Source organism: Canis lupus, chromosome 22 (genome assembly GCF_003254725.2).
Source record: "Canis lupus dingo isolate Sandy chromosome 22, ASM325472v2, whole genome shotgun sequence".
NCBI classification, from domain to species: domain Eukaryota; kingdom Metazoa; phylum Chordata; class Mammalia; order Carnivora; family Canidae; genus Canis; species Canis lupus.
Window position 1 is genome coordinate 27,009,477 of NC_064264.1, and position 12,657 is coordinate 27,022,133.

The 12,657-nt window shown below is 38.2% G+C and overlaps 1 protein-coding gene across 10 annotated transcripts in view; it reads left to right on the forward strand.

Annotated features, from left to right (window-relative positions):
• Nucleotide 1: 1 nt before the first annotated feature.
• The window catches only part of PIBF1 (progesterone immunomodulatory binding factor 1), a 190,376-nt gene continuing 177,720 nt past the window's right edge, over nucleotides 2-12,657 (forward strand). For 8 of the 10 annotated variants that reach the window (XR_007404878.1, XR_003133931.3, XR_004808297.2 and 5 more), the window contains exons 1-4: nucleotides 78-217; nucleotides 1,237-1,540; nucleotides 9,764-9,864; nucleotides 11,928-12,126. Coding sequence is in view for 7 of the 10 variants with exons in the window: in XM_025441072.3 (XP_025296857.1) it covers nucleotides 1,289-1,540; nucleotides 9,764-9,864; nucleotides 11,928-12,126 (552 nt within the window). In the remaining 3 variants the exon portion in view is untranslated. Of the gene's footprint in view, nucleotides 668-1,236; nucleotides 1,541-9,763; nucleotides 9,865-11,927; nucleotides 12,127-12,657 lie in introns of all 10 variants that reach the window. The other 2 variants (XM_025441073.3, XM_049099272.1) reach the window with 2 other exon arrangements.

Here is a 12,657-nt window from a genome sequence, read left to right on the forward strand (position 1 = left end):
CGGCTTGGGCGCAAGCGCGCAGCCGCTTCCTCCGTCCTTTACGGGCGCGGAAGTGGTTGTCTTGGTTACGGGTCGTAATAACGGTCCCCGATATGAGATTCCTTCTAGAGGAGCTGCATCCTGGGCTTCTGTTTGGAGACGCTTTTCAGCTCCTTGAAGAGGCGATGGTGGTGGTGGCTGGCCCAGCCGCACACGTGGTGTCGTTGAAGCTTTCGAGGTAGCTCGCGGCTATCCCTTTGCCGCGCGGACCAAGGGACTCCTCCTCCTGCGCCGCCGAGTTGGGCTTTTCTTCTTCTCTCCGCCTGTGTGTGTGTGGGCTTGTCCCAGCCGCTGATCCTTTGGCATCCAGATGTTGCCTCTCTCTGATTTCACCTTTCTCTACCCTTTTCCCTCTGAAAGGAGGGATTTCCCCTCCGCACACCTGTCGTATTAAAACAAGAGAACTGCTAAGCATTGTTGTGAAAGGGTGACCAAGGGCCACTTAGAGGGCTCGGTCTTCTCTTTTCTTGTTGTCATTCTCTCTGGAAGTCTATTAAAATGTGCTTATTTCACGGTTTCCCGTTTTAGAAGACCCTTGAGCGATGCCTCCTCGTGGCCTGCAGAGTAAATTTCGAACACATTCTGACCTTTCAGGGCTCTCCGCAGCCTGGATGGTGAAGGTTGTCACGTGCGTCTGTGTAAGGGGGGTGGGGTAGGGGGGCGAGGCCTCCTCAAACTCCCCCGAGGCTTGGCCCCGGCCAGGCCACCACGGCCTTCTGCTGCTGTGCGTTTTCGCCAGCCCCGTGCCAGCCAGCCTTCGCTCTTGCATGCTTTTCTGTTGGTGCTGCCTTGAACAGATCCTTCAGGATTCTAAGGAGAACATAACCTTCCCTTGATCAACTCAGAAGTGACCCCTCTCATCTTGAATCTGTGCTGCTTTTATTAGTAGCGTCCCTGGGTGACCCCTGACTTAGGGCTTTCATCCTTTACTTCCAACATTTCTTTGTTTCCTCTGAGTGAGATCCCTGTCCCCCCAGAGATTGGGTTTTTGGATTCATTAAGGACAAAGGCTTAGTAGGATTTAATGAGCTTGATTTAATATGTTTGACTTGAGCAGCGGTTTACTAATCTGGTCCTCCGGTTTGCCTAATACCTACTTAGGCAGTCCTTGGTATCTTTTTAATATGCTTATGCTTTCCGTAGAGAATGTTTGAGTACACTTCAATTAAAATATATATATATTTTTTTAACCTACAGAAAGCTGAAATAGAATTGGAGAAGAAAACGAATTCATAGTTTTTGAAAAAAAATGTCTCGAAAAGTTGCCAGGGCATCAAAAAAAGTGAACATCTCCAGTTCTCTGGAATCTGAAGATATTAGTTTAGAAACAACAGTTCCTACGGATGATATTTCGTCATCAGAAGAGCGAGATGGTAAAATCAAAATTACCCAGCAACTCATTGAACGTAAAGAACTACTTCATAATATTCAGTTACTGAAAATAGAGCTGTCTCAGAAAAATATGATGATAGACAACTTGAAAGTGGATTATCTTACAAAGGTAAGACTGGCGTGATTTTTGTTATCTTTATGCTTTATTGTCTTCAAACTGCAAAAGAATAAGAATTAAACATTTATGTAATCTGAACTTGAAATGATAGGTTTATCATTTCAAGAAGAAAATCATATTTTCTTGCACAGTTTAAAAAAGCTTTTTGGAAGGAGAAAGGTAATGAATTTTATTTCTGTACACTAAATTAAAAAGTCCTGAAAGAGGGGATGATTTTGAAGTTGGGTGCGGATGAATTGCTTATATAGGCTCAATTTTTTTTTCAAAGATTTTATCCATTCATGGGAGGGGCAGGGCAGAGACAGAGGCAGAGGGAGAAGCAGGCTCCATGCAGGGAGCCCGACGCCAGACTCGATCCTGGGTCTCCAGGATCAGGCCCTGGGCTGAAGGCAGCACTAAACCGCTGAGCCACCCGGGCTGCCCTATAGGCTCAATTTTTTAAATCTAGCATGTGTGAGATATACCTTTTTAGGTGTTTTTTTGTAAGTTGTTTTCAGCTTCATTGAGAATTAACCCTGATGTGACTACTTTGATTGTGAGAATCAAGATCATAATTAGGTTATTGAGTTTGTATAGTCCTCTGCCCTGGAGATTTAGTTTCTTTGGTATTTAGTTTTGTTACTGTGTCGTAGTACCAAGCATACATTCAGTTATCACGGTGTTTAACGAGTGGTGTTTGCCAAAGAGGAAGGGATGTCCTAGAGCTTGGGGTTTTTTTGTTTTGTTTTGTTTTGTTTTATTTTATGGCTTGTGTGGTTTCTATAGTTATGGAGTATTTTATGTAAGACTTGGTAAAGTTGTCATTAGTTCTAAGAAATTTACAGTGATTTCAAAAAGAGAGGAGACACTTTTTAGCTCTTATTAGTTCTGTCTCTGAGAAAATTTTTTTCTAAAAAAAAAGAAAATTATTTTTCTTTCCAACAATAAATGTTTTCTTTTGCTCTTGATCCCACCTCTTCCTAAACACTACCCCCCCCCCATTTTGCTGTTTTTGTTAAGTCAGCTTTCTATTTTAGTTCTTGTCAATCATGCTAATACATTGTAGTATCTTGCTGCTAGAAAAATTGTTGACTGGGCCTCTCTAGAAAAATGAAGTGTCCAATGGCCTAGGTGTCCAGGATCTTAATGAGTAAAGAAATCATTTAGATACAGTTATTAGAAATATTAATGGCTAACATTTATTGAGGGTTTGTTCTTTGCCAGACACCGTTTTATGAGCTTTTCATGTGTTACCTCATTTAAACCTCACAACTCTGTGAGGTATAAGTGTTTTTAGGGGGGATCTCCCCTGCCTTTAATATTAAATGAATCAATAAAATAAGACTAGTTCCTGAGCACAAACTATTAGTTATTGTTGCTATTGTCTATTAAAATAATATCCTCATGTTTCACCTCCTTTATTCCCTGTGCCTTATATATGTGTTCATAGGACAACCTGGCTTTGTTTTGGTATTTGTCTCTCTTAATAGACTTAAAGTTCATGAGGACAGGGATTTCTTTGTACTCACATATCTCCAGTGCTTAGAACAATTGCTGTCATGTCTTAAGTGCTCAACTACCCTAAATGAGGGACTGAACCCAATTTTGCTCTTGATAAAACAGAATCACAAGTGGTTAATAGCATACCAAGGCCATTTAGATGGAAGTTATGGAGCCAGGTAGGATTCAAACCAAGAAATCTAAAGCCCGTATTCTACGCAAATGAAAGCTCCTAACATTTTCTTAGGTTGCCTGTATAGTTACCTACCTAGCTGACTTGGTCTAGATTAGGCCACATGGTATTTTGTCATTGTATCTAGTGGTTTACTCATAGTGCTGTTACTCCTCAGGTGGACTCTCACGGTGCTACTGGCTCACATATCTCTGCCCCTCAAAATCTCTATAGATCCAACTCACTGTAGAAAGCAGAGGTAATATCCCATTCATTAATCAACCTACTCAATCAACAGACATTTTATTGAGTGCCAACTACATATCACATCCAAACTTACATTTTTTTAGGCTACTTTTATTTTTTTCAACTTGCTTGTGCTTGGTTGTAAATGGCTTCTCTCCTTTTTGAAGTGTGAGATTTATATTTTAGAAATGGTGGCTTATCCATGAGGGACTCTATAGTGTAACAGATCAGAGCTACAGTTCTAGATACACACAGTTTGGATTTGAACTCCAGCCCCAATAGTTAGTTACTTTGGGCAAATCCCTCAACTTTTATATACTTCATGCGTTTCTTGGAAAGATTAATCAATGCACACAAGCTGATAGATATACTTACTCAGAACTATATTATTATTTTTGTACCACATGGTGCTTAGTACACTTTTTTATTGTAGTTTTCTAGTTAAACCGCAAATGTAGAAGACTGAATTAGTCATAGTCCTGAGTTTATGCCACCTAATCTTTATTGATCCATGCCACAGCCACTTTTTCTGTTGTATATTCTTTGTATTCTCATAGTTCATTTCCCTTTCTCTCTCTATTATCTATTTTAATGGGGTTTTTTTTACATTTGTTCTTGATAATGGGTATTTTTCTTATTTTCTTCCTTTACATAAATGTAAATTGCATGCTTTGTTTTAGGGTTTATCTCTTTTATAGTTTTTTCCCAACTCAGTGCTATTTTAAAAATCATTGATGTTACTATGTGTATATCTAGTTTTCTGCTTCTAATTTCTGTGCAATTCTGTGTGTGTGTGTGTCTACCTGTCTATCCATCCACTACCACAGAAATAGGCACCTGGATTGCCTCCCAACTTTTTGCTACCATGTGCAATATGGGCCTTCTATAAACATTTCTCTTCTGAACCTATGTGAACATCTTTGACATGTATACTCAAAAATGGAATTTCTGGCTCACAGGGTATATGCATACTTAATTAAACTGAGTGTGCTGTCAAAATACTCTCCAGAATAGCTGCCTACTCTACATTCCCGTGTTTTTTGGTCCATGAGCACTAGGGTTGTTTTGCTTAGAGACTCCTTGGGAGTAGGTTGTCTGCTGTCAAATACATGGAGAAATATTATACAGTAGAAGAATTAGTCTTCCATAATTCATCAAATCCAAGACAGCTTGATTGTAAAGTGAACAATTACTTGTAGCAGTGAGATTAAAAACTGCCAAGTTAAACTGTTATGTACTGTAGATTGTAAGATGCATTCCAGTTTCAGAGACATAAAATGTGAAAAAGTAAGAGCCAGCCTGGGATCAATGAAGGAACATAATTTTTGGCCATTTATTCTCCAGAGCTTACCAGTGCATTGAGCACTGGGGATACAAAGATGAAAATCTCATTTTTTAGCATTATTTTTTATTAGTTTCAGAGGTAGAGTTTATTGATTCATCAGTTGCACATAACATCTAGTGCTCATTACATTACATTCCTTCCTTAATGCTCGTGACCCAGTTACCCCATCCCCCCCTCACTAACCTCCCCTCCAGCAACCCTGTTTGTTTCCTGTAGTTAAGAGTTTCTAATGATTTGCTCCTCTCTCTGTTTTTTCTTATTTTTCTCTCCCTTCTCCTATGATCCTCTGTTTTGTCTCTTAAATTCCACATGAGTGAAATCATATAATTGTCTTTCTCTGATTGGTTTCACCTAGCATAATCTTTTAGTTCCATGCATGTCCTTGCAAATGGCAAGAGTTCATTTTTGATGGCTAAGTAATATTCCATTGTACATATATACCACATCTAGCATTATTAAAAATAAATTTCCCTCACCAGACTATAGATAATAGAAGTCACAGAAAAAGTAGATCTCTGCTGACTGTAAATCTATACTTGCTATTAACATTTAAATGGCCTGATTTAAGTTACTGAGCTTCCTGTCATTGGAAGCATTCAAGTGGTCTTGAATGGCCAAGTATCACGATATAGGTATTTTTGATGTGGAAAGAGGTTGAACCAGCTGTGCAGTGTTCTGGGGATGAAGTTCAGCTGCTAATACCGAGGCTTAGAAAATAGTGGCTGATTGTAAAACAGGAGGATTTTGTTTCTCTGGTTTAACAGGAATCTGAAAGTAGCTAATTTAGATTTGGGGTGGATCTGAAAGTAGCTAATTTAGATTTGGGGTGGCTACTCCTTGATATTGTTAGGAACCCAGGCTCCTTTTATCCTTATGCACAGCTGTTTTAAGCATGTGCTTTTCACCTCAAAGTCACAAATGGCTGCTCTATCTCTAGTATTATATCCATGTTACACGCAGAAGAAATAAGGTGAAGGGTAATGGGGAAATGAAGCACATGCCAAAGGAGTCAATCCCTTTTATTTTTATTTCTTTTTAAGATTTTTATTATTTATTTAAGAGAGAGAGATGAGAGCATGCTCACACAAGCGCAACCAGGGGGAGGGCCAGAGGAGGAAGGAGAGGGAAATGGAAAGAGAATCTGAAGCAGACTCCTGGCTGAGCATGGAGCATCACTCAGGGCTCGATCTCACTACCTTGAGATCAGGACCTAAACTGAAACCAAGAGTCAGATACGTAACCAACTGAGACACCCAAAAGCCCTAGGAAGGACTCATTCCTTTTAAAGAGCTTTCCCAGAAGCTCAAGCCAGTGACTGCAGTAAACTAGAAGTATATAGCAGGACCACCCCTTTCAGCAAGGAGAGTGGGAAGCTGGGAAATGTTAAGTATTTAACTGGATACAGTATTGTCACAAATAAAAGTCAGAGTTACATTAGAAAGAAGACTTTGTGTTGGGAGACAAGCAGCAAAATTTTTTCTACTCGTCACAGTCTTTTTAAGTTAGGAAGTCTGTGAATCTATGTGTTCTAAAGTCTTTTCACCATTTTTACGTTTGTAACAGTTCGTTACTAATATAGTTTTTTACTAGGAATGTCTTGATCCATGTTGATTTGATTTCTCCATTTCTAAAAACAAGAACAGATTTCTCCAAGGGAACTTAAAAGTGTTGATTCCCACTTCCCTCTTGCTCCCTGAGAGAACTTAAAAGGGTAACAGCTTAGGTCTAATGTCCTGATTCTAGAGAATTGCCAGCTTTCCATTTTACCCCTGCCCATTGATGCCTAAATCTCCTTCCTTCCTTTATTTCTTTGTTCCTTTCCTCTTCATTCTTCATGCCTGTCAATTTCTAAATGCTAGAAAGTCTTTCACTTGAGATATATGGGTACCTCATTACTTGGGAAATAAATGAAGGGGTGCATCTTCCCAGTTTGATTATCTCTGAGTTAAGGAACCTAATTTAGAAGTCAATTAAAATTGTGAAAATTATAACCCTGGAAAGAGAAGAAGTTTCTGTCCTTGTAGTAACAGTATTCTTGATTTGCAAAATAATAATTATGAGGAATGTGGTTGTCTTGTTGATTTGAGATATTCATTAAGGCATATTGCTGGGAATATAACTGAATATGGCAGTCCCTTTTTTATGTAGATCGCATTTTGACATGATCAAAAAACAAATGGAAGATTTTCAAGGTCCTGTGACACAGCATCACTTAGCAATGGGAGTTTTCTACTGTAGATAAGAAGTCAGCAAACTTTTTCTGTAAAGGCCCAGACAACAAATATTTTATGTTTTGCAGGCCATATGTGGTCTACCACATATTCTTTGTTTTTTTAACCCTCTACAGATGCAAAACCTATTAGCTCATGGGCTATACAGAGGACATGAGCTTGATTTGGCCCATTGCCAATGCTTATTTACCCTTGCTTTAGACTGTGTAATCATAGAAGCCACTAGCAGGTTTTAGGCAATTAGAATTAGAGACCCTTATTATTGTGTTCAAAATATCACTGAAGTAATAGACCAAGGGCAGATAAGGTAGAGGCAGAAGACAGTTAATTGGGTTATTGCCTTAGGTAAGACTCAGTTTTTGGCTTCATCTACTGGAACCATTTATTGAGAAATGGAAGACTGGCAGAAGACTTATCTGGAAAGTAAAATTTAAGTTCCATTTGAACATGTTAAACTTTAGGTTCCTGTTATACTCCAAAACAGAATTGTCGATTTGAAGTTGAGGGGCAAGTCCATGACTGTGTGTGTGTGTGTGTGTGTGTGTGTGCTGTGTATTTATAATATGCGTCAGTGTATAGATGGCACTTAAAGCTATGGGATTAGATGACATTATCTGGTGAGAGCAGAGGGCCCCAAACCATATGAAGGGGAGTCCCAACATTTAGAAATAGGCTAGAGGAAGAGAATCTAGCAAAGGAGCCTGAGAAGCCTACGAGTGGTTAGTGAGTTTGGAGGATAGAATCCAAGATAAGATAGAATTGTCTGCTCTGTCAAATCATGTTTGTCAATTAAGATAAATATACTGAAATTACCATCAGACTGAGTATTAAAGAGGTGATTCAGAATACTTTTATTGGAATATTATGGGATAAAATATTGAGGTTTCGCTCTGATGGTGAGCAGAAAAATGGTACATTAGTATAGGGAGTGGTGTGATCAAGGGAGTATACTGTTTGTTCTTTTTAGTGGAAGATAGAAGTAGTTTGCTTAATGACAGGAATGATCTCAAGTAGAGATGGGGAATTTGTTGATGCAAGAGGAATCTACTTGACTATATTAAAGATTGACTGTTAATCTATTTTAAAAGATGAACAAGAATTGCCTGGGTTAAGAGGGAAAGAGAAAAGAATTTTTTAATTAGACTAAGAGCAAAACCGAAGTGCATAGAAGCTTAAGAGGGACTACAGCATATTTGAAGAATGGCAAGCACTTACTTTGCCTGGAAGAGAGAGTATCCTTTTAAGCTAGTGACAAGAGAAGGAAGGAGCTGCCAGGGGCAGGATCAAGAAGTATTAGTACATTATGCCATGAGTCTGAATTTATTTCGAAAATAGTGGGCAGCCCCAGTGGCGCAGCGATTTAGCGCCGCCTGCAGCCTGGGGTGTGATCCTGGAGATCCAGGATTGAGTCCCACATCAGGCTCCTTGCATGGAGCCTGCTTCTCCCTCTGCCTGTGTCTCTGTCTGTCTGTCTGTCTTTCTCTCTCTCTGTGTCTCTCATGAATAAATAAATAAAATCTTTTAAAAAAACTTTCTTTTAAAAAAAAGAAAGAAAAAAGAAAATAGTGACGATCCTCTGAAGCATCTAAAATTGGGGAAATAAATTTTTAATAACATTTTTGAAAAGAAAGATAAATTTGGAGATTGACAAAACTGGGTATAAGGAAACACTCCTGGGCAGCCCCAGTGGCGCAGCGGTTTAGCGCCGCCTGCAGCCCAGGGTGTGATCCTGGAGACCCCGGGATCGAGTCCCACATCGGGCTCCCTGCATGGAGCCTGCTTCTCCCTCTGCCTGTGTCTCTGTCTCTCTCTCTAGCTGTGTCTCTATGAATAAATAAATAAAATCTTTAAAAAAAAAAAAAAAAAAGGAAACACTCCTGGTGAGAGGTGACTGATAGAGATCTAACTGAAGACTTGTCAGCAGATATCAAAGAGGACTGAGCAGTTTTGACAGCTATTTATGAAGTCAACAACAACAACAACAAAATGGTGTCTGATTAGAAAAAGTGGTGAGGGAGAAGTAGACATCAAATGTGACTTGGGTGTTTTTGCATTGGAGACTGAGGAGATGCAAGAAATGTACGATTAGGTGAGGCTGAGGGCTAGTTTTCTTTTGGACATTTGTGACGTCATCCATGGAGTATTCATTTGGAGATATATGGATAAAAGGGACAAATGCAGGTCTAGTGAGAAATAATTACCTGGGTGAGGCACCAAAATAAAATCCCAGTTGTTAGTGGGCTTCTCAATGAGAGTGGGTTAAGAGGAAAAAGTCTGATGACAGCCTGGCGAAAAACCGTATATGTAGCAGCAGTCTAAACCACAGTTTGAAAACCATTTGTATGCAGACTTTGTAATTTGTTAATATAACCATTGCAGAGGAACCTCTACCTATCTTTAGCCTGTTTCTTTTTTTTTTTTTTTTTTTTTTAAGATTTTATTTATTTTTTCATTAGAGACACAGAGAGAAAGAGAGAGAGGGGCAGAGACACAGGCAGAGGGAGAAGCAGGCTCCTTGCAGGGAGCCTGACTTGGGACTTGATCCGGGGTCTCCAGGATCCCATGTCTCCAGGATCCCGCCCTGGGCTGAAGGTGGTGCTAAACTGCTGAGCTACCCGGGCTGCCCTAGCCTGTTTCTTTTAAGCACTTTCTTTCTTTTTTTTATATTTAGTATTTTTCAGACATTTTTAGTGATAAATTTGGAAGTTGACCACATAATTTACCTCTTTCTCTTTACTAAGATTGAAGAATTGGAGGAGAAACTAAATGATGCACTTCACCAGAAGCAGCTACTGACATTGAGATTGGACAATCAATTGACTTTTCAACAAAAGGATGCCAAGTAAGAAAGTTTTTAAAAAACAATAATACCTATTGAGCCATTAAAAGTAATTTCATTGCTTGTTCATGCATACTATCATAAACTAAAAGATAAATTTTAAGTCCGTGATGGTAATCATTTTTACATCTAGGCCAACAAAAAAAGTTGGTTACTTGATACAGTACATAAGATACAAAAAAATCAGAATTCATTCAACAGACATCGCTGAGGTAGGCAGTCTATAAATGACAATGGACGTTCCCTAAGCTCACCATTACTGAACCTGTTATCTGAAGTAACCTTTCTTCATTAGCTCTGTCAAGCACACTAATTCTCATGGCCCATTTCAATCTGCAGGTATGAATTATCTTCTATTTTACCTACATTCTTTCTTCCAGCTCAGTTGTCTACTAAGGGTCCATTGTATTTACTCTCAAATATGCCTGTGACAGTTGCACTTGCTATACTTACATAATTTATTAAAAGTTACGTGAACAATAAAATAGGAGTGGAAAAAAAGATACTGCTATTTCTATGAAAACTATAATGAATTCTTTGGAATGACTTAATAAAAGTGAGTGACTAAAAAAAAAATCATCAAATTAAGTGAAAGCAAGACAGATTTAAAAGTTGGGAGCAAAAACCAAACAAATCCATAGAAAGCATCCTCTCAGGTTTCTTCCCAACAATGACTTACACAAAAGCAAAGCATACCTTTGTATTTAAAAAAATCTACATAGAAAATTTGACAAGTGTTAATTATGTATGTTAATTAGAAGTAAATGTAAATATGTTGTAAAGTGCTTATCTTTTCTCTGTATAAGATTTCACTATTTAACTGATATTTTAAAAGATAATCTGATCAGTTACTAGGCACTATAACATTGGATCAGTAGTTCTGAAACTTCAGTATGCATCAGAACCATCTGGAGGTCTTGTTAAAAAAGGATTGTTGGGTCCCAACCTGTGATACTCTGATTTGGGGTGAGAGCTGTGAGAATCTGTATTTCCATCAAGTTCTCAGGTGATTCTGATGCCACTAGTCTGGAGACAGTGCTTTGGAAACCACTGCATTCAGTGGTAGGGCTTCTACTCTAATTCTTGAGGCATTTTCAGAGTAAGTGATGTTGAAAGTGCAGTTAAGAAGAGGCTATTGCAATAATCTTGTTAGCTGATGCTGGTAAAAGGTAGTTGGATTTTGAATATATTTTGAAGGTTGAGCTGATATCCTAATGAATTACATGTGAGGTTCAAGAGATAAAGAGTCAAGGATTACGGCAACATTTTTGGTTTGAATAAATGAAAGGGTGGAATTGCTGTCAACTAAGGGATAGGGAAACCACAGTGGAATAGGTTTGTGAGTGAAGAGTAGGAGTTCACTTTGGGACATGTTCAGTTAGAGTTGTCTTCTTAGAAACCCATATGTAGGTATTTGAAGAGTTTGGTCAAGAGTTATAAATCTGGAAGTCATTAAGATATAGATAGAACATATTTAGGTCATAAGACTGGATGAATTCCCAAAGGTAATAAATATATAGAGAGAAGAGGGCCAAATACTCCTAATATTAAGGTAAACCACAAAAAGGAAATTGAGATAATACCACCGGTAAAATGGGAAACAAATGACAAGAGTATAGGGACTTGGAAGCCAGGTGAAGAAAGTGTATAAAGAAGAAGAGATCAATTGTGTCCAGTAATCCTTTAATTATGGCTGAAAAGAACGAGAATTGATCATTAGCAATCTGGATATCATTGGCAACCTTGAGATTTGAGTAGGAAAGATGAAAACCTAATTGGCATGAGTTTAAGAGGAAGGGCATCAGAGAGAGTGAATATAGACAACTTTCTAGAAGTTTTGTTTTATGGAAAGGCAAATAGGGCAGTGAAATGGGGCCACTGTCCATTTTTTTTAAAGATAGGAGATATAACAGCATATTTGTATGTTGATGGTTGTGATACAGTAGGAAGGGGAAAGCTAGAGAGCTTCTCACTTCCTATTTTTGTGTTACTATAAAAAGGTAACTTTGAGAAAATTAAATCTCAAAGATTTTTTTAAGCTTGCCATAAATTCTTTCCTAATGTAGAAAATATCAAGAACTAATGAAACAAGAAATGGAAACGATTTTATTGAGACAGAAACAACTAGAAGAGACAAATACTCAGCTAAGAGAGAAGGCGGGAGATATTCGTCGAAACCTCCGTGACTTTGAGCTGACAGAAGAGCAATATATGAAACTAAAAGGTTTTCCTGAAGATCAGCTTTCTATTCCTGAATATGTATCTGTAAGTGTGTTAAATCATTTTTTTAAAAAATTGCATGTTTTCAACTTAGAATTTGCCATTTATGTAATAGCCATACCTTCAAAGTATCCATTTGATAAATTGTTTTATTTTGTGGCCCTGATCTGAAAATGGTGAGTGGTGTTCAGATCACCAAATTTTAAAGGGTCTTGACCATTGATCTTCAAAGTCAAGCAATAAGTAGGATTATGAAGTTAATGGCTACATAGTCCATAGAAATGAATCATTTTATCATGAATTGTTGGTTTATAATGTTCTCAAAATGAGAAATTATAGTGATAACAGATTAGTGGTAACCAGTGGGTAGGGAGAGTAGAGAAGAGAGGAATTGGTGTGATTATAAAGTGGTAGGATGAAGGAGATCTTTGTGGTCCGTCTAGTTCAGGATGTATTGCAGTGTTGGTTATACAAGTCTACACATAGAATTCATATATGGCAGTAGTCTTAAGTTTTTGATGTCAGCATCCTTTTACATTCACAAAATTACTAAGGACGCCAAGAAGCTTTTTTGTT